The sequence below is a fragment of the Lissotriton helveticus genome, chromosome 7, assembly GCF_964261635.1.
Source record: "Lissotriton helveticus chromosome 7, aLisHel1.1, whole genome shotgun sequence".
In the NCBI taxonomy this organism is placed as follows: domain Eukaryota; kingdom Metazoa; phylum Chordata; class Amphibia; order Caudata; family Salamandridae; genus Lissotriton; species Lissotriton helveticus.
The window spans coordinates 1,944,319,544-1,944,344,719 of record NC_136068.1 but is presented as its reverse complement, the minus strand read 5'-3'; the positions used below and the strand labels follow the sequence as shown (position 1 = coordinate 1,944,344,719).

The window sequence follows — 25,176 nt, the reverse complement described above, 5'->3', positions numbered from 1 at the left end:
GGAGATCCGTCCTCAACAGATTGACGTCTATAGAGACCGTCTCGATTTGTCGCTCCAGTGCAGAGTGGGAGCCCTGTATCGCCTTCAACAGTTCCGCCCGAGAGGGTTGACCGGGGGCCTCCACCCCGTCTTCCTGGCCCGACTGGCTTGTAATCCTCTGGGACGGCAGTCTCTGGGTAGTATATTGAGTGATCGTGTTAGGCTGTGTAGAGCGAGACATCCTGTCCTTACGCATCACCAAGTCCTCCCGCAACCGGGACAACTCTCCCTCAGGACAACCAGGACGCTTTCCCATGGGGCCTATGCAGAAATCCCTCTGGGTCATGGAGCCAGGGCCTGAATGCGCTCCTCTTCTCCGTCGCACCGCCGACTCTCCGAGTAGAGGCCACCGAGGGTCCCTCGTCTATCCCTGGGATGGCGTTGAGTCCGGGCTCCACTGCCGCCCCGCAGCCCCATTCGCAGTGTCCCCAGACCGACGACCAAGGAGAGCCCCGGGGGGGGGAGGGGGCTCAGGCCGCTCCCCCTGGTCGTAAAGATGGTGGATCCCCCTCACAACAGGGCCCCCCCGGCGGACCAGATCCTGAAGCGGCACCACCAGAGGCCCCCCTCAGCCCCTCTCCTCCTCAGCGCGCCCCGATGGTTACAGTCCCGGGCCGTACAGGGCCTCACTTGTCTAGGCTCAGATCCTACCTACAGGGGTCTGCGCTCCTCGGGGTCAGTCAGCAATCAGGGCCCCTCAGTATCCGCTCGACCCAGGGTCCAAGCACGATGTCCAGTTCGAGGTCCAGAGCCCCACCGGGCCCGGGGAGGTCCCTCAGAGATGAATCTAGGCCTCCGGCGGTGATCCAGGGGCCACGGATCTCCGTTGGGAAGGTCCTGCCTCTGCTCCTCACTGCAGGCCCATCACCACCGTCGGAGGAGTTACGATTGCAGTCCAGCCACTCCGTGTGGCCCCCAGGTGATCAGGGCCCCCTCGGCATCCCCACGAAGTCAGGACCAAGGCCTCAAGGGTAAAGGGGTCCGGCCGGGTCCCGCCGAGGCCAGCGCCAGCAGAGATCTCACGTGTAGCGTGCTCCAGGAGGTTACAGTCCCCCTGGGCATTCAGGCCTAGTAGGCCGCCTCCTACCTCCAGCGCCGGTCTGCGCCCATGGTTCCTTTGGTCAGTCAGGCCCTCCAACAGCTGGGGGCCCGCAGATGTTGTGGGGCGGCTGCGAGGCAGGAGTCAGGGTCAGCGGTCCTCCCCGCAGGCCTTCGTGAGTCACAAGAGCCTCCGGACACAGGGCTCGCCCCCGCAGGCATATAGGCCCGTCCCCAAAGAGGCCGCCCACAAGCTCCTCACTGCAGGCGGTGTCGCAGGTCGCCGGGGGCCCTACGGTCAGCGTCTCCTGGGGCTCCCGAGTTCTACCCCACAGCTGGGGCGGAAGAGGCACCAGGGATCAGAGCCGGGCTCCGCCTCTTCGACCGCGGCCTCGGGGTCCAGCACAGGTGGTGCGGGGCTCAATCAGCTCCGGTAGGGCCCCCGACAGTTTCCTCCCAGACGGAGCCCCAGATGGTCGCAGGCTCCGACTTGCAGTAAAGGGTTCCCTTGGCGCTGCTTCCGCAAGCGGCCGCTGACATTCCGCCCTTCTCCCGGACCAGGCCTCAATCCCCGGCCACGCCTAGGCAGTGGCCCGGGGCATCTCGGTGCCGGCGGTTTCTCGGACTGCGCTCCCAGCGGCCCGTCTCCGTTCTCCTCACAAAGGGGCCAACCGCATCTGGGGTGCAGGCGACTAGCTATTTAGCGTGTTAGGGGCCTGTGCAGGATATTAAACAGGATTACTGGGTCTATCGGCCGGGAGCTGGTGGAGCTTACGTCCTGACGGCCATGCTGCTTGGCCACGCCCCAGAAGTACATCTTGAGACTTTTCCTACCAAACGGGATTTGAATTCAGCCCAATGTTTTCAGGGATCTGGTTCAAGAGTCTCGGCGCAAAGCAGAATACAGCTTCTTAAGCAATCTATCAATTGTTTTTTTGAGAGCGAGAGAGATTGATCCTCCACCAATAAAGTGTAACTATAACCCCAGACAACCATTGACAAATCCAACGGTGTGACACCTAGCGCTAGACCTATTGACCTTGCCAATGCTTCCTCTGGCCTTGCTGTCATTCACGGGTCGTCTCCCAGAACACCTTCAGAGTCTGCCCCATGGAGCCGGCAGATGGAATTTAAAGTGAGACAGCCACTCGAATCAGGTTAGGAAGCACGAAAGAGCAAAAGACCTGGCTGTTCACCTGCTTCTGGAGGAAAGACTGGCAGAGATGCACCTGCAGGCCGCCCCTGGCACAGTTACTCAAAGCCCATCTGATGTGGTTATGTGCTTTTAACAAGTGTTGCCAGTTGTAGTACCCAGTGAACGTGTTTTCAAGCGTTGGATATACTGGTTTCTAATAAAGTCATGTGTAGGTTTAAAGGATTGTACAACACAAAAAGGGGCCACTATACTGGGCCCCTTTTTGGGTTGAACATTTGATGTTGGAGGCTGCCTGCTCTTAGCGCCCTGCGCCTCAAGTTCCCTCCCCCAGGATGGTCCCGGGGGTAGTGTGGTTACATAGGTTTAAAGGGTTCTCGGCTTCCCTCCACCTGTGACTGCCCCTACATATGGAGAGCAAGGATGCTTCTCCTCCTCACTGTTTCAAACAGATGCCGGCAGAGTAGAACACCCTTTCTTCCTCTTAATACCTAATGAAATCCAAGGTGTCTACAATGCTGTGCCCCTCATCAGGGTCCCAGCTCATGTCAAGAGGGCTTGACAAGCTGTCACAAGTAGATCAGTACCGTTTGCAAAAGAGGCCTCTCATGCTTGGGAGTGGGCAGAATTCTTTTCAACCTCCTTTTATGACTGTGGTTTTTTAATGTTCTTCACAGGAATGTCAGAAGAGACATCATTCATTCTACCAAACATCAAAGAGGAGGGCATGGCTTCTTCAGTGGACCCCGAGGGCCGTCAGATCAAAGGAGGCATTGATGATGATATGGGTGAGTCAATCGTGCTCATCTGAGCTTCATGTTCTTGACCTCTTCAGACAAGCATCCGGACAGCAGTCGCAATGTTTACTAATTGTCACCTGTCGCCTGTGTTTCCTTTGTGACTTGGCTTTCTCTACTCTCAGATTTCCGATTCCACAAACACACCTTGTTTCCTTTAGTTGGTTCACCTCTGTACCCTCTTTATTATAGTGGATTAATGAGAAAAAACTGATGTTTACTTTCACTCTTCCACTCTTTTCACACCTCAGAGCATCACTAGTCACTCAGGTATATTTAAATATACATTTTAGACACGTCTTTGTGTTGGCCAAGTTTACTAGGTGAACTAGCTTGAGGTTTGGGTCACAACACATGTTCTAAATGCAGTGGTGCTTAAATTAAATATGGTCCTGACTTCCTCAAAGAAAGATTACAAAGGTCTTTGCCAAGTCTGCAGTCCTATCTGCTTGTTACTGTTAGACTTGAGTGTTTACATGTTCGCCCCCAAACTTCATAACATTAGATGAGCACTCTGACTTTGAACCATTGTACGCCAGCTGTTGTCACTACGGCTTCTTCGTTGAGGACGCCTGGCACCCAGTCCTCTAGCACAGACAGGCCTAGACGCAATATCTAATATACTCCTGTGTCAGGAAAGTTAGCCTCCAGGGGACCTAGGTTTTCCATGAGCCCCTTATGTGGTGACCTCTTGCAGAAAGCCCTGGTCAAGCCTTGTTGTGCTAGAGAGAAACCCTGTCCCCCCTCTACTGTCCTTCCGCCTTGGAGCTTTCAGGAATACCACTCAGAGCTAAAAAGAAGAGCAAGTGGGCCTTTACTTTTGAATCTCCCATCTTTGTAGGTTTTGTGACATAGCAGCTGTCACCATATTCGTCAACATTCACTCCACTTTAAGCTTCCTTTAGAAGATGTCATTGGGGTTTACAGACACAGCAGCTCCCATAATTCTTTAGCATCTCGGACGTTCCCCCTTTTGGCCTGTTTGCTGTTGCCAACAATGTGCCAGGACGATTCTCAGCTGTCTCTGATCTTCTGCGGATAGGACGTTGGATAGCTGCTGCATGTCCAACGTCCATAATGTGTGCTGCCCGAGGCAGCTGAATTCTCCCGTTGACTAATGTGGAGACTCCAATGGAACGGTTGCTAGCTGCCACAACTATACTTCATCCTTATGTTTTGGGATGATAAAGGTGGTCTGGTGCTGGTCAGTTGTCCATTTTCCATAAATGAAAAGACACCTCAGCATCTGTATCTGACTTTGTGCAATGGAACGTCTGATAGTGTGCACTGGGGCAAGCACCTGATGGTGTGCACTAGAGCACCTCAAAGTGTTCACCGGAGCACCTGATGGCGTACACTGGAGCGTCGGATGGAGTGCATTGAAGCGTCTAATGGCGTGCATTGGAGCATCTGATGGCGTGCATTGGAGCATCTGATGGTGTGCATTGAAGCGTCTGATGGCGTGCATTCGAGCGTCTGATGGCGTGCATTGGAGCATCTGATGGTGTGCACTGGAGCGTCTGATGGCGTGCATTAGAGTATCTTATAGCGTGCATTGCAGCATCTGAGCGCATGCATTGGGGCATCTGATGGGGTGCACTGGAGCATCTGATGGAGTGCACTGGAGCTACAGATGGTGTGCACTGGAGCATCTGATGGCGTCCATTAGAGTATCTGATGGCGTGCATTGGAGCGTCTGATGACGTGCATTGGAGCGTCTGATGACGTGCATTGGAGCATCTAATGGCGTACACTGGAGTGTCTCATGGTGTGCACTGGAGTGTCTGGCATGCATTGGAGTGTCTGACGGTGTGCACTTGAGCATCTGATGGGGTGCACTAGGGCATCTAATGGCATGCACTGGAGTGTCTGGCATGCATTGGAGCTTCTGATGGCGTGCATGGGAGCGTCTGGGTTTCATTTCAACATCTGTTAGCGTGCATTAGAGCGTGTGGCGTGCATTAGATCATCTGACGGTGTACACTGGAGCATCTGATGGCGTGCACTTGAGCATCTGATGGTGTGCACTTGAGCATCTGACGGCGTGCATTAGAGTATCTTATGGCATGCATTAGAGTATCTGATGGCGTGCATTGGAGTATCTGATGGCGTGCATTGGAGCATATGATGGCGTGCATTGGAGCATCTGATGGCGTGCACTTGAGCCTCTGATGGTGTGCACTTGAGCATCTGACGGCGTGCATTAGAGTATCTGATGGCGTGCATTGGAGTATCTGATGGCGTGCATTGGAGTATCTGATGGCGTGCATTGGAGCATCAAATGGCATGCACTGAAGCATCTGATGGTGTGCATTGGAGCGTCAGATGGCATGCACTGGAGCATCTGATGGAGTGAACTGGAGCTACAGATGGCGTGCACTGGAGCATCTGATGGCGTCCATTAGAGTATCTGATGGCGGGCATTGGAGTGTCTGATGGCGTGCATTGGAGCATCTGATGGGGTGCATTGGAGCATCTGATGGCATGCACCGGAGTGTCTCGCATGCATTGGAGCATCTGATGGTGTGCACTGAAGCATTTGATAACGTGCATTGGAGCATCTACTGGCGTACACTGGAGTGTCTCATGGTGTGCACTGGAGCTTCTGATGGCGTCCATTAGAGTTTCTGATGGCGTGCATTGGAGTGTCTGATGGCGTGCATTGGAGCATCTGATGGGGTGCACTAGGGCATCTAATGGCATGCACTGGAGTGTCTGGCATGCATTGGAGCTTCTGATGGCGTGCATTGGAGCGTCTGGAGTGCATTGCAGTATCTGATGGCGTGCACTGAAGCATCTGATCTGATGGCGTGCACTGGAGCAGCTGATGGCTTCACTGGAGCACCTGATGGTGTGCATTGGAGCGTCTGATGGCATGTTTTGGAGCATCTGATGTCGTGCACTGGAGCATCTGTAGGCATGCATTGGAGCGTTTGATGGCGTGCACTGGAGCCTCTGGCGGCGTGCACTTGAGCCTCTGGTGGCGTGCATTGGAGCATCTGTTGGCGTGCACTGGAGCATCTGACGGTGTGCACTGGAGCATCTGACGGCATGCACTGGAGCGTCTGATGGCGTGCACTGGAGAGTTTGGTGCCGTGCACTGGAGCATCTGGTGGTGTTCACTGATTCACATGATGGCGTGCGCTGGAGCGTCTGGTGGCATGCATTGGAGCATCCGATGGCGTGCATTGGAGCATCGGGTGATGTGCATTGCAGCATCTGATGGCGTGGCTTGCAGTGTCTGGCGTGCATTGGAGCATCTGTTGGCGTGCATTGGAGCATCTGTTAGCGTGCATTGGAGTATCTGATGGCGTGCACTGGAGTATCTGATGGCATGCACTGGAGTAGCTGATGGCGTGCATTGGAGCATCTGATGGCGTGCACTGGAGGTTCTGATGGCGTGCATTGGAGCGTCTGGCTTTCATTTCAGCATCTGATAGCGTGCATTGAAGCGTCTGGTGGCGTGCATTACAGCATCTGGTGGCGTGCATTACAGCGTCTGGTGGCGTACAATGAAGCGTCGGATGACGTGCACTGGAGCATCTGTCGGTGTGCACTGGAGCATCTGACGGCGTGCACTGGAGCATCTGCCGGCGTGCGTAGGAGCACCAGGTGGCGTGTACTGGAGAATCTGATGGCGTGCATTTGAGAGTCTGGCGTGCATTGCAGCATCTGATGGCGTGCATTGCAGGATCTGATGGCGTGCATTGGAGCGTCTGGCGTGCACTGGAGCTTCTAGTGGTGTGCATTGGAGTATCTGATGGCAGGCATTGGAGCATCTGACGGCATGCACTGGAGCATCTGATGGCGTGCACTGGAGAATCTGATTGTGTGCACTGGAGTGTCTGGCGTGCATTGGAGCGTCTGGTGGCGTGCACTGGAGCGTCTAGCGTGCATTGGAGCATCTGGCTTGCATTGGAGCATCTGATGGCGTGCACTGGAGCGTCTGGCGTGCATTGGAGCATCTGGTGGCGTGCACTGGAGTGTCTGGCGTGCATTGGAGCATCAGGTGGCGTGCACTGGAGCGTCTGGCGTGCCTTGCAGCATCTTTTGGCTTGCATTGGAGCATCTTATGGCACGCATTGAAGCCTTATCTTCTAAACCTCCCTTTCTTGCTGTTCATCCTGACACAGCAGTCCTCCGTACTAGGCCCTCTTTTCTGCTAAAGGGGTTACCCCCTTCCACATAGGTCAGACCATCACATTGCCCAACTTCTTCCCGCCTCCGCTCCCTTCCAAAGAGGAGAAAACGTGCGCTTTCTTTCTACCTTGTCCGCACCAAAGACCTCCGGGCGGACGATCAAATCTTCGTGGATTATGTGGGAGCTAAGAAAAGTCTGGCAGTGCACAAACGTACAATCTCTCAATGGGTTGTCCTATGCATTAAGACCTGCTCCTCTTTGGCTAGAAAGGAACCTCCAGTAGGACTGCACGCCCACTCTACTAGGGCGACGGCAGCCACTACTGCTTTGGAACATGGAGTTCCATTACTTGACAGCTGTCAGTCAGCCACGTGGGCATCCTTGCACACGTTTGCCAAGCATTACTGCCTGGACAGCCAATTCCGGAGAGACGGCTTTTTCGGCCATTCTGTTCTCCAGGACTTCCTGATGTGAACTTAGTTTGCAGACCCACCTCTGTGGTTATTATTGTTGGGGTATCTATTCTAAGGAAAGGAATCTATACCTAATAGTCTCTCTCAAATGAACAAGTTACTTACCTTCGGTAACAATGTATCTGTAAGTGACATATATTAGTTATAGATTCCTTACTGCCCCACCCATCCTCCCCGTTCAGCGAACTGACTTCTAGGGATAGGGACTCCCTTGCAGGGCCCTAGTTTGTGCACCTGTGGTCAGTGTCTTAAATGGCTGTAAGCTTCTGGTGTGGAAAGTCGTGTCAGAATTGACGTCAGCGTGCAGGGGCAGCGTCTTAAGTAGACACCGCAACATCATCCCGGCGACCATGACGACGGACGCAGAATCGACAAACACCACCTACCGATGCGCAGGGTTACTGCTAAGAAATTTCTACAGATCCAGTTTGACGTCTGGGTGTAATTCTAAGGTCAGGAATCTATAACTAATATATGTCTCTTACAGCTACATCGTTACCGAAGGTAAGTAACTTGTTCGTTCGGTTTAGTTCAGGCTCAGACAAGTGGATATGTCAATGGGAAAACTGCCAGTGCAAGACATCTCTCCCTCTACTCTATATCACAAGGCTAATAATATTACTAAAGACTGCATGCATTTGTGCACAATATACTTCTATAGATAAAATACATTTATAATTAATATACATCTGCTCTGTAACTGTTCCCTTTGTGGTGGGCCTTGAGTGTTGTTGCTGGGGGTGCATGCGCAAACGCTTAACTTACATAGCCTCCGAGTTTAGACTTACTGCTCGTGTCACGTTACCAAAGGGGTGAGCAGGGGTTATCTTGGCGTGTAACTCCCTTGCCCTGACTTAGAGTGGTGGTCTCTGACTGACTTTGGCGCAAGCCTTGGCCAGCCGGAGATCCCATTTCTAACACTTGGCTTTTGCAAAAGTCAATAACAGAATCATACAGACTTGGTAGGTGATCTGTCCACCCTTACCTTACAGGGGTAGTTCTCTTCTGCAGACGTAGGGCTGTGTCCTGCTCCAGAAATTATTTGCTAGGGGACTCCAGCGAGGACGCGGTCATGTGGCCCGACCGGGTGGGGAGGAACAGCGGGCGAGTCGTTCGGCTACCGGACTGCAAGAATCCTTTGGGTAGGGCGCCTCCATCGGAGTCTCTCCGTGCACCTCCTCACATCCATCGGGCCTGATCTTCGTGCTCATGGAGTCCCTATTCAGGCGCCATTTGAAGAACCGGATTAACCCACTTACTGGGTCTCGGCGGCAGGGGAACCGCCCAAGTCTTCCATACTTAGTAAAAGGAGACACAGGAGCCTTTGTCTGCAGGAGGAACCCAGATTTATTCAAAGAGCCCGGGCTATGGAACAGAGTCCCAAGCTAGTCAGAGACAGAACCCAGGAGGCTGCTGCTTTACTCCGCAGCTTACAAGCCTTGTATACTTTTTCCTTCCAGTCTTTTGGCTGTCAGACCATTGTTTAATCAGGGCAGTGTTTGCAGTTGATAACCAGATCCAGACAATGTTTGTAGAAGGTGACCTGGTGAAGGCTTGGTACACAAATCATTGTTCACTCGGTATGATCAAAGCTGGTCTTTCAGGTCATTGTTCACTCAGCTTGATCAAAGCCCGGTCTTTCAGTTCATTGTTTAATCACCCTGATCAAGGCCCAGCAGTCAGGCCATTGTCCAGATAACCTGATCATGGTGTCAAGGATGTTTACCAGGCTGGGAGCAGGAGATGGAAAGCAAATCATTTACCCAGGGCTTGAGTGTCTCATGGCTTTCTGTTGAACTGCAAAGAACAGGGGGGTTGGGTGTGCGACAGTTCCTGGGCAGAAATGCTGGCTGCAAGATGGTTTTTGTCGTGTCAGTTAGAATTTTCCCAGGCATCAGCAGAAACGACCAGGTGGGTCGTGTGGAAGTGTTTGACACGAGATGGCAATGAAAAAACAATGGAGTCCTGGTATAAATGATGCTGATCAGAAGAACACTGTTCCTCAGTTGCGTTAGTAACGTCATTGGTTACCGTTAAATGTGGCTGCCAAGAAGCCCCGAATCATTTGTGAATTCTTCACCAAGCCCTGGATTTTTACCTGAAAGTACTTTTCATTCTGTCTTTTTTCTCATAATTTTTATAAAGGTAAACTCAAACCCTTAGCCCCAGATTGCTGTTCTCTGCACAACCAGGACAGACCTATTGCATTACAAATGCTTGTCCTTTTCTCTCCCAGTCCTAGCGCTTTGAACCAGCCCAGCAGTGCAGGAAGGCCTTTAAAAGCAGCCGACACAAGGTAACACGGCATAACACCACATAATGACGCATAGTATGAGCGATAGATCATCATTCTGGACCCCCTCACCCCCAAGCTTTTAGTATTCATTCATGTTCAAGGATTTTTCATGCTACATACAAAATAATAGTGGTGGGTCAAGGAAGATTTTCTATGTACTCGACTATGTATAAAGAAGAATATTCAGTGGCAGTAGTCCACTAGCCAGGATACCTCATTCATGATTGATGAAAATACCCATCAGTAGCTATTCCTGGGCGCCCTTTTCATCATGTGGGTTCCTTCAAACCATGAAGGATGGTTGTTTTGCTCCAGTGTGATTTATACTGGACAAGGCCCAATGATAGTCTGGCTGCGTCTCAGGGAGCTACTGTGAAGCAGTGCGTGGGGGTGTAGTTAAGTGCTAATAGTGCAGGGTGGTGATTTACGTGAGTATAAAATTAGATAAACATGAGGAAAAATTATTTATTGCAGACCTCAATGTTTCTAAGGATTAAAAGAGTATTGCGAAATTGGTAGTTTTAACTAATAGCTACCAACAGGTTTTGGTCGACATGTTTCAGCAGATTTAGGGATCACTAGGGTATCCACTGCATTCCTCAGGACCTGTGTCGCTACTGCTTGTGATTCGTGAAAAATAAAAAGGAATTTTATCACCTGGGTTCTATTGAAGAATCATTCTCCCGGCTGGAAATTCAGATTCAGACAAACATACATAGTCGAAGACAAGGAAAGACATAGAATTAGTATATATTTGATATCCAACTGAACACATTAATTGGTATATCATATCTGTGGGGAGAATTTATCATTCAATTCTCTCTCTGGTACTGTTATTACTAGTTTTTACAGAAATATCTCTTCATGATATTTGAACTCTCACTTACCATTTAATGCAGGAGAGTACCGCCTCACCTCACCTGGCTCACAGCGCAGGTAAATGAAGCACCGCTCTAGAGTAAAAGGAAGACATACAAAGACATGTCAGCGACAGCTGACTTCACACTTAATCACAACCTTCTCTGGTGTGTTCTCAAAATTCGCGGACCGTTATATAATTTGGCTATGTCCCAAAGCAGAGCAACATTACTCGGCATTTCAAAAGAAGCATTTTAGTTATGCCAACATCAGGTTTCTCTCATTCATTCGTTGTGAAGCTTGTATTCATCAGAGAGAAACTTTTTCATCAAGCTGTAACCACTGGGTAGCTGCGCGAAGAAAGCATTCTACTGCTATCTAGCATCTCCGCACCTCGGAGAAAGATTTCAATTATCCCCTCTTTAGGTGTATATTGGTAGATTATCAAATCACGCATAATTTCTCATCTCAAACAGGGCGGACCACCACATAGCCGCTAAGAATTCTATCTTATGCACTGGATCGTTTACATGCACGTGATCGACTATTGAATCGCGCTATGCTGGTGGACGCGCGTCCTGAAAACGGTAACAGCATATATTGCAGTGCTGACGCGTGAGCAGACAGAGAGATGTATTCTCCCACAAGTAAAGCACTCGGAACCATTCAGTCAATCCGTGAGGCTAAAGCAATTGCAAGCACCCGCACAATCAGGCGCTCATCCCTTAGATCGCAGTAGGCGGCTATAGGCGCGTCCTAGATTTGGCAATAGCGTGTGTTACACCGCTCATTGACAGACAGGCAGAGCGATGTATTCTCCTACCTGTCCGTCGGTACTTCCAGCGTCCCTCTGGCTGTATGGGGAGGTAGCGAGCGCGTCAGACACCACTGATTTTACTTCCTTTTCGGGGCGTGTCTAGCAAGATCACGTGACTATAGGGATTATGGGACATGTAGTTCGCGCTGTTAGATCAACTTTAGCTATAGCGACCACATGATTACATGCTTGTAGTAATTGATGTTAACTTGTACATGATTACAAACGAGTATAACATGGCCTATGTCACACCGCTACTCTATATATAGAGAAGTACCAGTATTTTTTATATCGAACAATAGGTGTTGTGGGATATGTAGTTGTGGGATATTTGGTTCACATTTCGCCACAGCCATGGTCAAGGGTACACATGAATGGCGACATGCCCATCCAGTAGGTCACCTTCGTTTCTAACGTGTGTCAAATGAGGTTAGGATGGTGTGTTATTATTTCAACAGTATATAGAGGTCTATGGCAGATCCTATTAGTTAGGGACAGAGATGGAGGCTATCCATTCAGAGTGTATTCATATATATATATATATATATATACATCCTCTTGGAGAGGGAGATTATCGTGTTCTGGCCAGAACTACTTTCAAGCCCTCCGTTAGGGTTTTTCTATCATGACGCATGTTGGTATTGGGGAGCTGTATTCAGAGAGACATCCAAGGGATGTCATCGTTCAACCCGTCCTTATCAGAGTTGAGGGTATACACCCATTTTTGCTCTTTCTTAAACAAAAACTTGTTTATATCTGTGACATGGCTGGGTATCAGAGGTTCTTCGATGACCGTCCAGCGGAAATCATTTGGGCCATGTCCCACCTCCAGGAAATGATTGGTCATTTTCGTGGATTGTCTTCGGCATCTGATAGTGCTTTTATGCTCAGAAATGCGTGTCTTCACCTTTCTAGTAGTCATTCCCACATATTTAGAGTCACAGGGGCAGACTATCAGATAGATGACATTTTGACTATTGCAATTGGTGAAGCGCATTTGGTCCCACGGACGCCTACTCCCAATATCAATCGTTGTTGATTTCGCAGTCTGAGGACACGCAGCGCAATTCCCACAGGGATGGTGACCTGTCACCGCTGGCATGTCCCAGAGAGTACCCACTGCTCTCGGAATTACTGATCTTGGTCTGGTATGGACCAGTTGGTCCTTCAAGTTCTTTCCTCTTTTGAAAGCGAACAGTGGTGGGGGCAGATTGTCATTTCCAGTGTTGAGAATACCCCAATGTTTCTTAATGATCTTCTGGATTTTGTTTGATCGAGTTCCAAACGTATTGACACAGGTAATGCGAGTTTCCTTCGTTTTAGGTATCGATGGTTCCAAAAGACTCTCACGGTTATTATTGAAGGCCCTCTTTTTAGACCTGCGTATCAGATTCTTAGGATAATTTTTTTCAAGCAAATTGCTCTCCAGTTTCTTAGCATGATTAACGAAGCTTTCCTTTGTTGAGCAATTCCTCTGGATTCTAAGGAATTGCCCGTAGGGCAGGTTATCTCTCAGAGCTTTAGGATGACAACTCTCGTAGCTCAGCAAAGAGTTCCTTGCCATCGGTTTCCGGTAAAGTTCGGATTGAAGACCAGTCGGTGTGACATTAATCTTGAGGTCCAGAAAAGCAAGATGGGTTTTGCTTTGTTCAACAGTGAACCGTAGAAAGTCATTTCTGCTGTTGAGCCAGATGTGGAAGGTTTTTAGCTCATCCGTTGTCCCTCGCCAGATGACAAGAACGTCATCAATGTAACGTTTCCATAGGCGTAGGGAGGTGAAGAAGGGGTTCGTCTCGGTAAGGATGACTTCTTCTTCAAACATGTGGACGTAAAGATTAGCCAGACTTGGGGCAAAAACGCTGCCCATGCTGGTCCCAGAGACCTGTAAAAAGATGGAGTCTTCAAATTGGAAATAGTTCTCAGTCATCGCTAAATTAGCCAGGGTCATGATAAAAGAGACCGGCGTGATAGAGTCCAGATCACGTGCTCGTAGTAGAGTCTCAATCACATCAAGGGTCTCCCGTTGGGGAATGGATGTATAGAGAGATTCTACATCAAACGATACTAGGATATCGAGGTTGGCATCAAACTCAATGTCGGGTAGAATCTTCAAAACATCCTTCGTATCTTGTAGATACGTTGGCATGTCGTGGACCATCGGTCTGAGGAAATGATCCACGAAGGTGGAGAGGGGTTCCAGCAGTGACCCAATGCCCGATATTATGGGGCGACCCGGCGGTGGCCTCTGGGTCTTATGTACTTTGGGTAGTACATAGAAGTACGGAATAACAGGGTGTGCCGTTTGTAGGTATGATGCCTCTTTAGATGTTATCCACCCCTCTGAGAGTGCTTCTTCTACATATTGTTTAATTGCTAAGGACAACCTTTCGGTGGGATCCTCATCAAGTTTCTGATATGACTTGACATCGTTGAGTTGTCGAATGCATTCCTCTCGGTATGTGGTGGTATCAAGGACAACTATGGCTCCGCCCTTGTCGGCAGGTTTGATCACTACCGATGCATCTTGGGTTAGATTTTTCAGCGCTTCTTGTTCTTTCTTAGGAAAATTAACAAAAGGCTTGTTGTTCTGTTGAAGCAGATTCCTTATGTCAGTGTCCACCGCTTCCTCAAAGGCCATCACCTTCGCTGGAAGGCCTATGGTGGGTGGGTTAAAGTTAGATGGTTTTTTCAAGCCTGTGTTCTGATCCATCAGAGCTAGATCTCTTCCGCCCTCGTTCTCCTTAGCGAAAAGAAAATGTAAACGAATTTTCCTAAAGAATTTTCCCATCTCGATATGAGTCTGGAATGGGTCACCGATATTGGTGGCCACAAAACCCAAACCTCTATTGAGCATTTTTAGTTCCATCTCGGACAGTGTCCGTGAACTGTCCGAGAGCGCCAAGATGCTCCTCGGAGCGATAGCCGCGCTATAAAAATGTGTGCTTACATTACATTACATTACAACTAAGATTTATCACGAGGTCGTCCCTGATGTTGTCGCCGTCGTCTGGTCCTGAGGTACTTGTTTCCCACTCCTTAGGCCCATCATCTGTGGTGCTAGGTTCCACTGCACTTGGTTCTGTTGTTGTTGACCTCTCCTCCTCCCCCTCTGGCTCCCCCTGCCATATCCTAAAAAAGACTGGGAATTGAAATCAGGGAAAAATTGTTGGGGACCAAAGGGCATCATCTGTTGAGGGAAGGGGGCTCCTTGAGACCAAGGATTTGGTTGCCACCATGGTGGGAACTGGGGTTGACTATAGTTCTGACCAGGTCCTCTCCAATTTCTACGGTTACCTCTACCGCGACCTTTGTTGTTATTATTGCTCCCTAGGCTTGATGAGTCCGAATCACTGGACCCCTCGCCTGAACTGGAAGTACCGTAAGTTGATCCTCCCTTATGGCCCTTTGCATTATAGACCGCAGGGACAAAGGAATCACTGGTATATGGATAGATTTTCTCGGTCGCAAATTTCTCCATATCTTTTTTGCACTTCTCCAGCTTCTTAAATAGAATAGAATCTCTGAATTCTTTGTTAGCTTTGTTATTCTCATCCAAATTTTTAGTGAAGATTTTGCTTGAGAGTGTAGTTCTAATCTGCCCCTCTAGTAATTGAATCTCGACCAAGATTTTATCGGCCGCCTTCTTCGCTGTTTTAATTATAAGCACTAACCAGTCGCGGGTACATTTCCACGCGATTAGGTACCAGTTGTTCAAGAATTCCTTGTCATCTAAGAAGAGTCTAGGTGCATTAGTCACAATTAGTCCACTAGGCGCGCAGTTACCGCGCAGGTACTCAGCCATTATTAGGCCATGGACACAGATGCGTGATTGACTCTTTTTTATGGTCAGGATAAAGCTCTGAGAGATAACCTGCCCTACGGGCAATTCCTTAGAATCCAGAGGAATTGCTCAACAAAGGAAAGCTTCGTTAATCATGCTAAGAAATTAGAGAGCAATTTGCTTGAAAAAAATTATCCTAAGAATCTGATACGCAGGTCTAAAAAGAGGGCCTTCAATAATAACCGTAAGAGTCTTTTGGAACCATCGATACCTAAAACGAAGGAAACTCGCATTACCTGTGTCAATACGTTTGGAACTCGATCAAACAAAATCCAGAAGATCATTAAGAAACATTGGGGTATTCTCAACACTGGAAATGACAATCTGCCCCCACCACTGTTCGCTTTCAAAAGAGGAAAGAACTTGAAGGACCAACTGGTCCATACCAGACCAAGATCAGTAATTCCGAGAGCAGTGGGTACTCTCTGGGACATGCCAGCGGTGACAGGTCACCATCCCTGTGGGAATTGCGCTGCGTGTCCTCAGACTGCGAAATCAACAACGATTGATATTGGGAGTAGGCGTCCGTGGGAACAAAGGCGCTTCACCAATTGCAATAGTCAAAATGTCATCTATCTGATAGTCTGCCCCTGTGACTCTAAATATGTGGGAATGACTACTAGAAAGGTGAAGACACGCATTTCTGAGCATAAAAGCACTATCAGATGCTGAAGACAATCCACGAAAATGACCAATCATTTCCTGGAGGTGGGACATGGCCCAAATGATTTCCGCTGGACGGTCATCGAACAACCTCTGATACCCAGCCATGTCACAGATATAAACAAGTTTTTGTTTAAGAAAGAGCAAAAATGGGTGTATACCCTCAACTCTGATAAGGACGGGTTGAACGATGACATCCCTTGGATGTCTCTCTGAATACAGCTCCCCAATACCAACATGCGTCATGATAGAAAAACCCTAACGGAGGGCTTGAAAGTAGTTCTGGCCAGAACACGATAATCTCCCTCTCCAAGAGGATGTATATATATATATATATATATGAATACACTCTGAATGGATAGCCTCCATCTCTGTCCCTAACTAATAGGATCTGCCATAGACCTCTATATACTGTTGAAATAATAACACACCATCCTAACCTCATTTGACACACATTAGAAACGAAGGTGACCTACTGGATGGGCATGTCGCCATTCATGTGTACCCTTGACCATGGCTGTGGCGAAATGTGAACCAAATATCCCACAACTACATATCCCACAACACCTATTGTTCGATATAAAAAATACTGGTACTTCTCTATATATAGAGTAGCGGTGTGACATAGGCCATGTTATACTCGTTTGTAATCATGTACAAGTTAACATCAATTACTACAAGCATGTAATCATGTGGTCGCTATAGCTAAAGTTGATCTAACAGCGCGAACTACATGTCCCATAATCCCTATAGTCACGTGATCTTGCTAGACACGCCCCAACAAGGAAGTAAAATCAGTGGTGTCTGACGCGCTCGCTACCTCCCCATACAGCCAGAGGGACGCTGGAAGTACCGACGGACAGGTAGGAGAATACATCGCTCTGCCTGTCTGTCAATGAGCGGTGTAACACACGCTATTGCCAAATCTAGGACGCGCCTATAGCCGCCTACTGCGATCTAATGGATGAGCGCCTGATTGTGCGGGTGCTTGCAATTGCTTTAGCCTCACGGATTGACTGAATGGTTCTGAGTGCTTTACTTGTGGGAGAATACATCTCTCTGTCTGCTCACGCGTCAGCACTGCAATATATGCTGTTACCGCTTTCAGGACGCGCGTCCACCAGCATAGCGCGATTCAATAGTCGATCACGTGCATGTAAACGATCCAGTGCATAAGATAGAATTCTTAGCGGCTATGTGGTGGTCCGCCCTGTTTGAGATGAGAAATTATGCGTGATTGAGAAATTTCCTAGTTACCACAAAGGAAAGTTTCAATTCTATTAAGGAGGCGGAGGCGAGGATTTTGCTAGTCCTTTCTCCATTTTATTGGACAGCAAGTTAGTAGTGAAGAAAAAACAACACATCCAGGACTGCCCAAACCAACATGGCAGCGGTAGTCCTGGTAACCTAACAACCAATCAGAGTCCAACAGTTCGTATATATGGAGTTCCAGCTGTTAGTCCTTCCTCTTTCGTGGGAGCTGCCGCAGGAAAGAAGTCATCCAACCACTAGTCCGTCTTTTGATCGGAGCCTAGGGAAGAGAACAATAATAATAATATCTTGTCCAGAACAATGTCGAAGAATTCAGTAACATTGCAATGGAGTAAACAGAACGGAATGCAGATAGAACGTAATCAGCATTGCACAGCTTATCAATGAAAACATTAAAACTCAGAAAAAAGTATACTTCCCTTAGACGAAGTAAAAAATCATAATCCAGTCACGGGAGGGGAGGCTCGATAAAGCCTGGGTGGGAAAATCCTCGCCTCCGCCTCCTTAATAGAATTGAAACTTTCCTTTGTGGTAACTAGGAAATTTCTCATTCTATGTCAGGAAGCGGAGGCGAGGATTTTGCTTGTTCAAAGCCTACTCACCACCAACGAAGCAGCCTCATGGATTGGCTTAAAGTAGAACTTTTTGAAAGTCGAATCTGAGGACCAATCCGCTGCATTCATGATATCCTCCAGGCGTCCACCTACCTGAATAGCCTTGGAAGCCATTGCACCTCTAGTGGAATGAGCCCCAAAGTCAGTGACGCTAATTCCAGCTTCAGACATTATCCACCTGACCCATCTGGCAATCGTGGGAGAGGAAACAGCCTTGAACGGCTTCTTAACCGCAATAAGTAATTGTCTCTCGCCCGGAGGGCGGAGTTCAAGAGTAACATCCTCATATGTCTTAAGGCAACGAACAACACAGAGCTTTGGCGAATCTGGGAAAGCCGGGTAAGTTACTGACCTGGTATTACATTTAGTTCTTCTTGAAACAGTAAATGTAACCCCTTCTGGGGAAAAAACCCTGGCTGATACGTCCAGTGCACGAACATCTGAGGCACGTTTACATGAGATCAGGCAGAGGAGAATCGCTAATTTGGCCGAAAGCTCCTTGCGGGAAAGGTATTGATTATCCTGCCAGGACTTTAGAAAATTCAAGACCACATTAACATCCCACAAACCTGAATAACGAGGTTCTGGGGGGCGCGAAAGGCGAATACCTTTAAGGAGTTTACAAACCCAAGGGTGCTCACCAACCGGAGAGCCATCAACGAGGGCATGCCCAGCCGAAATTGCCGAACTGAAAGAATTAATGGTGCTGTACGCCAATTTCTTTTTGAAAAGATCAGCGAGGAAGTTAATCACGTCGGTGACAGAGGAGCCCATGGGATCCAGGTGTTTTCCCACACACCAACGAACCCATCTGTTCCATGCTGATCTATACCGCTTAGTGGTGTTAGGAGCCCAGGCTCCTCGAATGAGGAGCTCAGCGTCTCTCGAAAGTGAGTCACAAGACCAACGTCCCCTGAAATCCTCCATGCCATAAGACGTAGATGGCCCTGGAGAACCAGCGGATGCGGGTGACCCAATGGATCCGTTAGAATGTGGTCGAACGACGGAAGCCGAAGAGGCTTGTCCCAGGATAGTTCCAAAAGAGAAGGGAACCAGCATTGAGCCCTCCAGATTGGCGTGATCAGAATCAGAGAAGCTCTCTGCCTGCGGACTTGAGCCGCCACCCTTTGAATGAAAAGGAAGGGGGGAAACGCATAAGCTGGAAACAGGGACCAGTCCTGTAGGAAGGCATCCACTGCTTCCGCCCCCGGATCCGGTTTCCAGCTGTAGAAACGGGGTAGTTGGGCGTTCCATCTGGACGCAAATAAGTCCATTACTGGAAGACCCCAAAGGTCCGAAATTCTCTGAAATACTGAAGGATCCAGTCTCCAGTCGCTGGCATCCCGGAAATTCCTGGATTGCCAATCCGCAACCGTGTTCAGATCGCCTGGGAGATACTCCGCCGTGACAGAGATCTGGCGAAGAAGGCAATAGTTCCAAAAGTCTTTCGCAAGGTCCGCTAGGACCTTGGAGTGCGTGCCTCCCAATCGATTGATGTACCTGACCGCAGTCGTGTTGTCCATCCGAAGAAGCACACAACACGAAACCTTGGTCGAGGTGAAGGAGCGGATCGCGAACGAGCCCGCCAGGAGCTCCAGACAGTTGATATGGAGATGAAGTTCCTCCTCCGTCCATCTGCCACCCACCGAGAGAGAGCCGCAACGGGCGCCCCAACCCTGGCGACTGGCATCTGACTCGATCACCAGATCCGGACGGGAACCGAAAATCGCCTTCCCGTTCCAGGCATCCATGTGATCCAACCACCACAGGAGTTCCGATCGGGCTTCCAGATTCAAGGAAATCAGTTCCGAGTAAGTATGACCCTTGCGGAGGTGAAAAGCCTTCAGTCTCTGAAGAGCCCTGTAATGAAGAGGGCCTGGAAAAATGGCCTGGATCGATGAAGAGAGTAAGCCCACAATCCTGGCCAGTTGGCGGAGGCATACTCGATCCCGCCGAAGAACTTTGCGAATCTCCTTCTTGATCTTGGAGATCTTTTCGGAAGGGAGGTGAAGAGTCGCATCCGTAGTTATGATCAGAAAGCCAAGGAAAGTAATTTCCTGTCGGGGAAAGAGATCCGACTTCTGGGCATTGATGATGAATCCCAGAGACTGAAGAAGGGTTATAGTAACCTGAAGATGGTGAAGAAGGAGGTCCTTGGACTGACACATTAAAAGAATGTCGTCCAGGTAAACAATCAGATGAATCCCCAGGGTACGGAGATGTTCTACCACCGGGCGCAGGAGTTTGGTAAAGCACCAAGGTGCTGAGGAAAGACCAAAGGGAAGCGTACGAAATTCGTAAACCTGATTCCTCCACAGAAACTGGAGGAATCGACGATGAGGAGGAAAGATTGGAACCGAAAGATAAGCATCTTTCAGGTCCAAGCGAACCAACCAATCGTTCTGTAACAGAAGGTCCCTCAGAAGATGGATGCCCTCCATCTTGAAGTGTCTGTAAACCAGCCACTTGTTGAAGGAGCGGAGGTTGATTACTGGTCTGAACCCTTTGCCTTTCTTTTCCACCAGGAAGATGTTGCTGAGGAAACCGTTTGGGTGAAGCGCCGAGGGGATAACGGCGCCTTTTTGTAACATCGCCCGAACCTCTAAATCTACAAGTTCTTGGTCTGTGACAGAAAACACTAGAGGACGAGGACGAGAAAGTTGAACGGGGGAACCGTAGAATTCGATGTGAAACCCCTGAACCGTCTCCAGCACCCAAGGATCTGAAGTTAATGACGCCCAGGCCTGGGGAAACAACGCTAACCTTCCCCCCATTTGAACCAGAGAGATGATTCGAAATCTTACCATTAAATCCTCTGGAGTTGGACTGGAATCCACCACGTCCTTTGCCCTGGCCTCTGCCTCCTCTGGAGGGGTAGAAGGTACCCTGTCGTCCATCATTCCAGCCGTTATTTCGTTTGTATTGGCCTCTATTGGGGCCTTGCTGGACCTGACGGCCGGAAGAGCGACCCCTGCCTCTGCCGGCCCCGCCAAAAACCTTTCTGGGAAAAAAAAATTTCATCGAAGCCTGAGCCTTGTCCAGAGCCGAAAAGGTTGCCACAAACTTCCCCAACTCCTTAACAAAGGGGTCACCAAACAAAGCACCCTGTGCAATAGGGCCTGCCTCCGAAGACGACAACTCCCCTAGTTTTGGGTCAATCTTAAGCAGTAAGGAACGTCACCGCTCTGCAGAAAGCGCGCAATTGGCATTGCCAAGAAGGCACATAGCCCGTTGCGACCAACCAGCAACGTCATCAACAGACATCGGTAAGCCCGACTCCTTAGAACGTTGGGCCGTTTCAATAATTTTAGTGAGAGGGCCCACTACATCTAAGAGTTTATCTTGACAGGCCTTCCATGACCTATCTATACCCTTTTTAGGGTCCTTGATATATTTGGCGAAGAAGGTACACAACTTGGGATCAATCTCAGGGGTGCAAGCTACTCTAAAGGGAAGGGAAGGGCGAGGGCACTCTGAACGCAGATGGAGTCGGACATCCTGAGGTAAAGGCTGTCGAAGCTTAGCTGCGACATAATCAGCAGTAGACTGCTCAGGAAACCACTCCGATGACCTAGGTCTTATAATAGTAGATGGGTCAAACATATTAGGAGGCGCAAGATCACCCTCCGTAAGACTAGGAGCGCTGGGCTTAGGGCGCCAAGACCTGCTCACATCAGAAAAATCCTCTGAGGAAGCATCCTCATCCTCATCTACGTATTCGTCCTCCTCATCATCTCCCTCAATGGGGAACCCTTCCTCCGGGTCAAGGTCCTGGGTGGCATAACCACCAGTCTCTCCGGGTGAGTCTTCCCCCCGGTAGGGTGCGCTTCTAAGCGTGCGCGCACTCTTACGGAACACTTCAGATAATTTACTGAAGCCCTCCAGGTGCCCCGCGTCACGCTTCCTGGCCGTACGTGGTAGAGCAAACGGAACACCACTGGGCCCTGCCCCACTGTCCCCAAAAACACCAGTATCATTTTTAAAAACATGGGCTGACAGTCTGTTTACACTGTCCTGCAGAGGTGCCAGAGCTTGGGCTATCGCCGAAGAGAGAAGCCTGTCAACCTCTGCAGGAGGGTGTAAAGGGGTCAGTTGTGGCTGAACATTAGGAGCCACCACCTCAACAGTTGAAGGACTGGACTGCATATTAGCAGAAAAACTGGTACCCATACACAAACACCCCAACTAAATACAAGGGGAAATCCCTTCACACAGGTACCAGACAGGCTAACACACTTGAAAACCTGATACACCAAAGTACTGACAGAAATTAAAATTAAATTCAAAAAATTTCAGTCAGAAAATACTTCTTGCCGTCTAAAACGGCGTCAGTGTGAGGGAAGAGGCCGTAAAATGACAGAAGTGCAGTGCCTCAGCGCATTTCTACTCAAGCGCGAAGAGCGCTGAGGAGAACAGCTGATCGGCGTCAGAAGCCGACACCAAGATCGCGCACGCGCGAAGAATGAACGCTCGGGCTGAAAGCCTACCGCGTTATAAACACAGCCTATAACAAGGCAAAGTCAATTACAAACAAGCGAAATCAAGTAAAGCTGTCAACAAATCACGACATAAACTGCCACGACAAAGATATGAAGAGCGTGACTTATCTTGCCGAGGCAGCAATGGAGAAAGAGGAAGGACTAACAGCTGGAACTCCATATATACGAACTGTTGGACTCTGATTGGTTGTTAGGTTACCAGGACTACCGCTGCCATGTTGGTTTGGGCAGTCCTGGATGTGTTGTTTTTTCTTTACTACTAACTTGCTGTCCAATAAAATGGAGAAAGGACTAGCAAAATCCTCGCCTCCGCTTCCTGACATAGAATTGATAATCTACCAATATACACCTAAAGAGGGGATAATTGAAATCTTTCTCCGAGGTGCGGAGATGCTAGATAGCAGTAGAATGCTTTCTTCGCGCAGCTACCCAGTGGTTACAGCTTGATGAAAAAGTTTCTCTCTGATGAATACAAGCTTCACAACGAATGAATGAGAGAAACCTGATGTTGGCATAACTAAAATGCTTCTTTTGAAATGCCGAGTAATGTTGCTCTGCTTTGGGACATAGCCAAATTATATAACGGTCCGCGAATTTTGAGAACACACCAGAGAAGGTTGTGATTAAGTGTGAAGTCAGCTGTCGCTGACATGTCTTTGTATGTCTTCCTTTTACTCTAGAGCGGTGCTTCATTTACCTGCGCTGTGAGCCAGGTGAGGTGAGGCGGTACTCTCCTGCATTAAATGGTAAGTGAGAGTTCAAATATCATGAAGAGATATTTCTGTAAAAACTAGTAATAACAGTACTAGAGAGAGAATTGAATGATAAATTCTCCCCACAGATATGATATACCAATTAATGTGTTCAGTTGGATATCAAATATATACTAATTCTATGTCTTTCCTTGTCTTCGACTATGTATGTTTGTCTGAATCTGAATTTCCAGCCGGGAGAATGATTCTTCAATAGAACCCAGGTGATAAAATTCCTTTTTATTTTTCACGAATCACAAGCAGTAGCGACACAGGTCCTGAGGAATGCAGTGGATACCCTAGTGATCCCTAAATCTGCTGAAACATGTCGACCAAAACCTGTTGGTAGCTATTAGTTAAAACTACCAATTTCGCAATACTCTTTTAATCCTTAGAAACATTGAGGTCTGCATTAAATAATTTTTCCTCATGTTTATCTAATTTTATACTCACGTAAATCACCACCCTGCACTATTAGCACTTAACTACACCCCCACGCACTGCTTCACAGTAGCTCCCTGAGACGCAGCCAGACTATCATTGGGCCTTGTCCAGTATAAATCACACTGGAGCAAAACAACCATCCTTCATGGTTTGAAGGAACCCACATGATGAAAAGGGCGCCCAGGAATAGCTACTGATGGGTATTTTCATCAATCATGAATGAGGTATCCTGGCTAGTGGACTACTGCCACTGAATATTCTTCTTTATACATAGTCGAGTACATAGAAAATCTTCCTTGACCCACCACTATTATTTTGTATGTAGCTTGGTTATCCCCGGGGAGTATAGTGGTGAGTGGTCGTTAAATAAATTCCCTGAGACCCCATTAACCCCCCTGCTTTCATCAAGGATTTTTCATCCCTGTTGTCAAGTTAGAATGAGGGAACATCCATCGGTAGACTCCATCCTTCCTGGGCCTGAGAATAGTTCTTCCACTTCCTGGGTCTGTGCATCTAATACATTCCTATGAACTATTAACTCACATGCGTACCTGCTTCCCAAAGCGCTATGACTGTGGAATGTAGCGCTTTACAAACGCCCACACAATTACATAATGGGTCCAAAGCGGGACGATGTAGACACTAAACTCTTCCTCATGCCCAGTGCACTGCATACACGGAAGTCCCCATGCCCCACTGTTTAACCTCGCCCACGTTAACACACTCTAATGCCATGGATTCCAAAATGCAGAAAAACAACACAGAGGGAATTTTAGCAGCAGCTAATGTGGAATTGTGAGTCATTCAACTTGCAGGCATATGATGTAGATAACATCTGGAAGGCCGCCCTGCAGTGAAGCACACACCCTGGTACCAACTACGGAAGCGCAGAGGCAGCCGGTGAGACCCAGACACAAACGTTTAGGCCATGGGGGCTCAATGAGGCCCAGTGTGGTCTAGAACCATCATTCTGCACAGCACACAACCCCAGACATGCACCCTGGGAAAGAATGTGCCCACTCAGCTCACCTTGCACGCTGGGGCCACTGGGACGCTCCATGACTAGTGTAACCACGGACCGGTCGGTGCTTGGGGAGAATGGCGCCTGACAGAACCACCTACCACAAGCAATCCCAGATTCCTTACCTTAGAAATACCCCAGGCGTCAGACTGAATGCGTGGAGAAGCGTGGCTCAATGGTTAGAGCGGCAGACACTGATGCAGAGGTCTGGCCCGGGACCAGGGTTCAATTCCGCCTCGGCGGCTCTTGGACTCAATCTCCCCGGACCTGGTCATTCTCGCCTCGGTGCCTAGTCTAATCATGGGTCCCACTCTGTGACTCTGGGCAATAATCTCCACAACGGCCCCAGCAGCGCTTGGATGCCTGGCTTCACCTTGGGGGTGCCCAGGAGTGGACATTTCACATGGAAAAGCCAGGAAGGGTTCCACAGCGGTATGAGTGTAGCGCCGGGACCCCCG

The 25,176-nt window shown here is 48.9% G+C and overlaps 1 protein-coding gene across 3 annotated transcripts in view; it reads left to right on the top strand.

Moving 5' to 3' along the window:
• Positions 1-25,176, top strand: part of LOC144770959 (uncharacterized) — a 267,516-nt gene that overhangs the window by 133,829 nt on the left and 108,511 nt on the right. For all 3 annotated transcript variants that reach the window (XM_078655812.1, XM_078655811.1, XM_078655810.1), the window contains one exon: positions 2,908-3,018. In XM_078655812.1, coding sequence (XP_078511938.1) covers positions 2,908-3,018 — 111 coding nt within the window. The remainder of the gene's footprint in view (positions 1-2,907; positions 3,019-25,176) is intronic.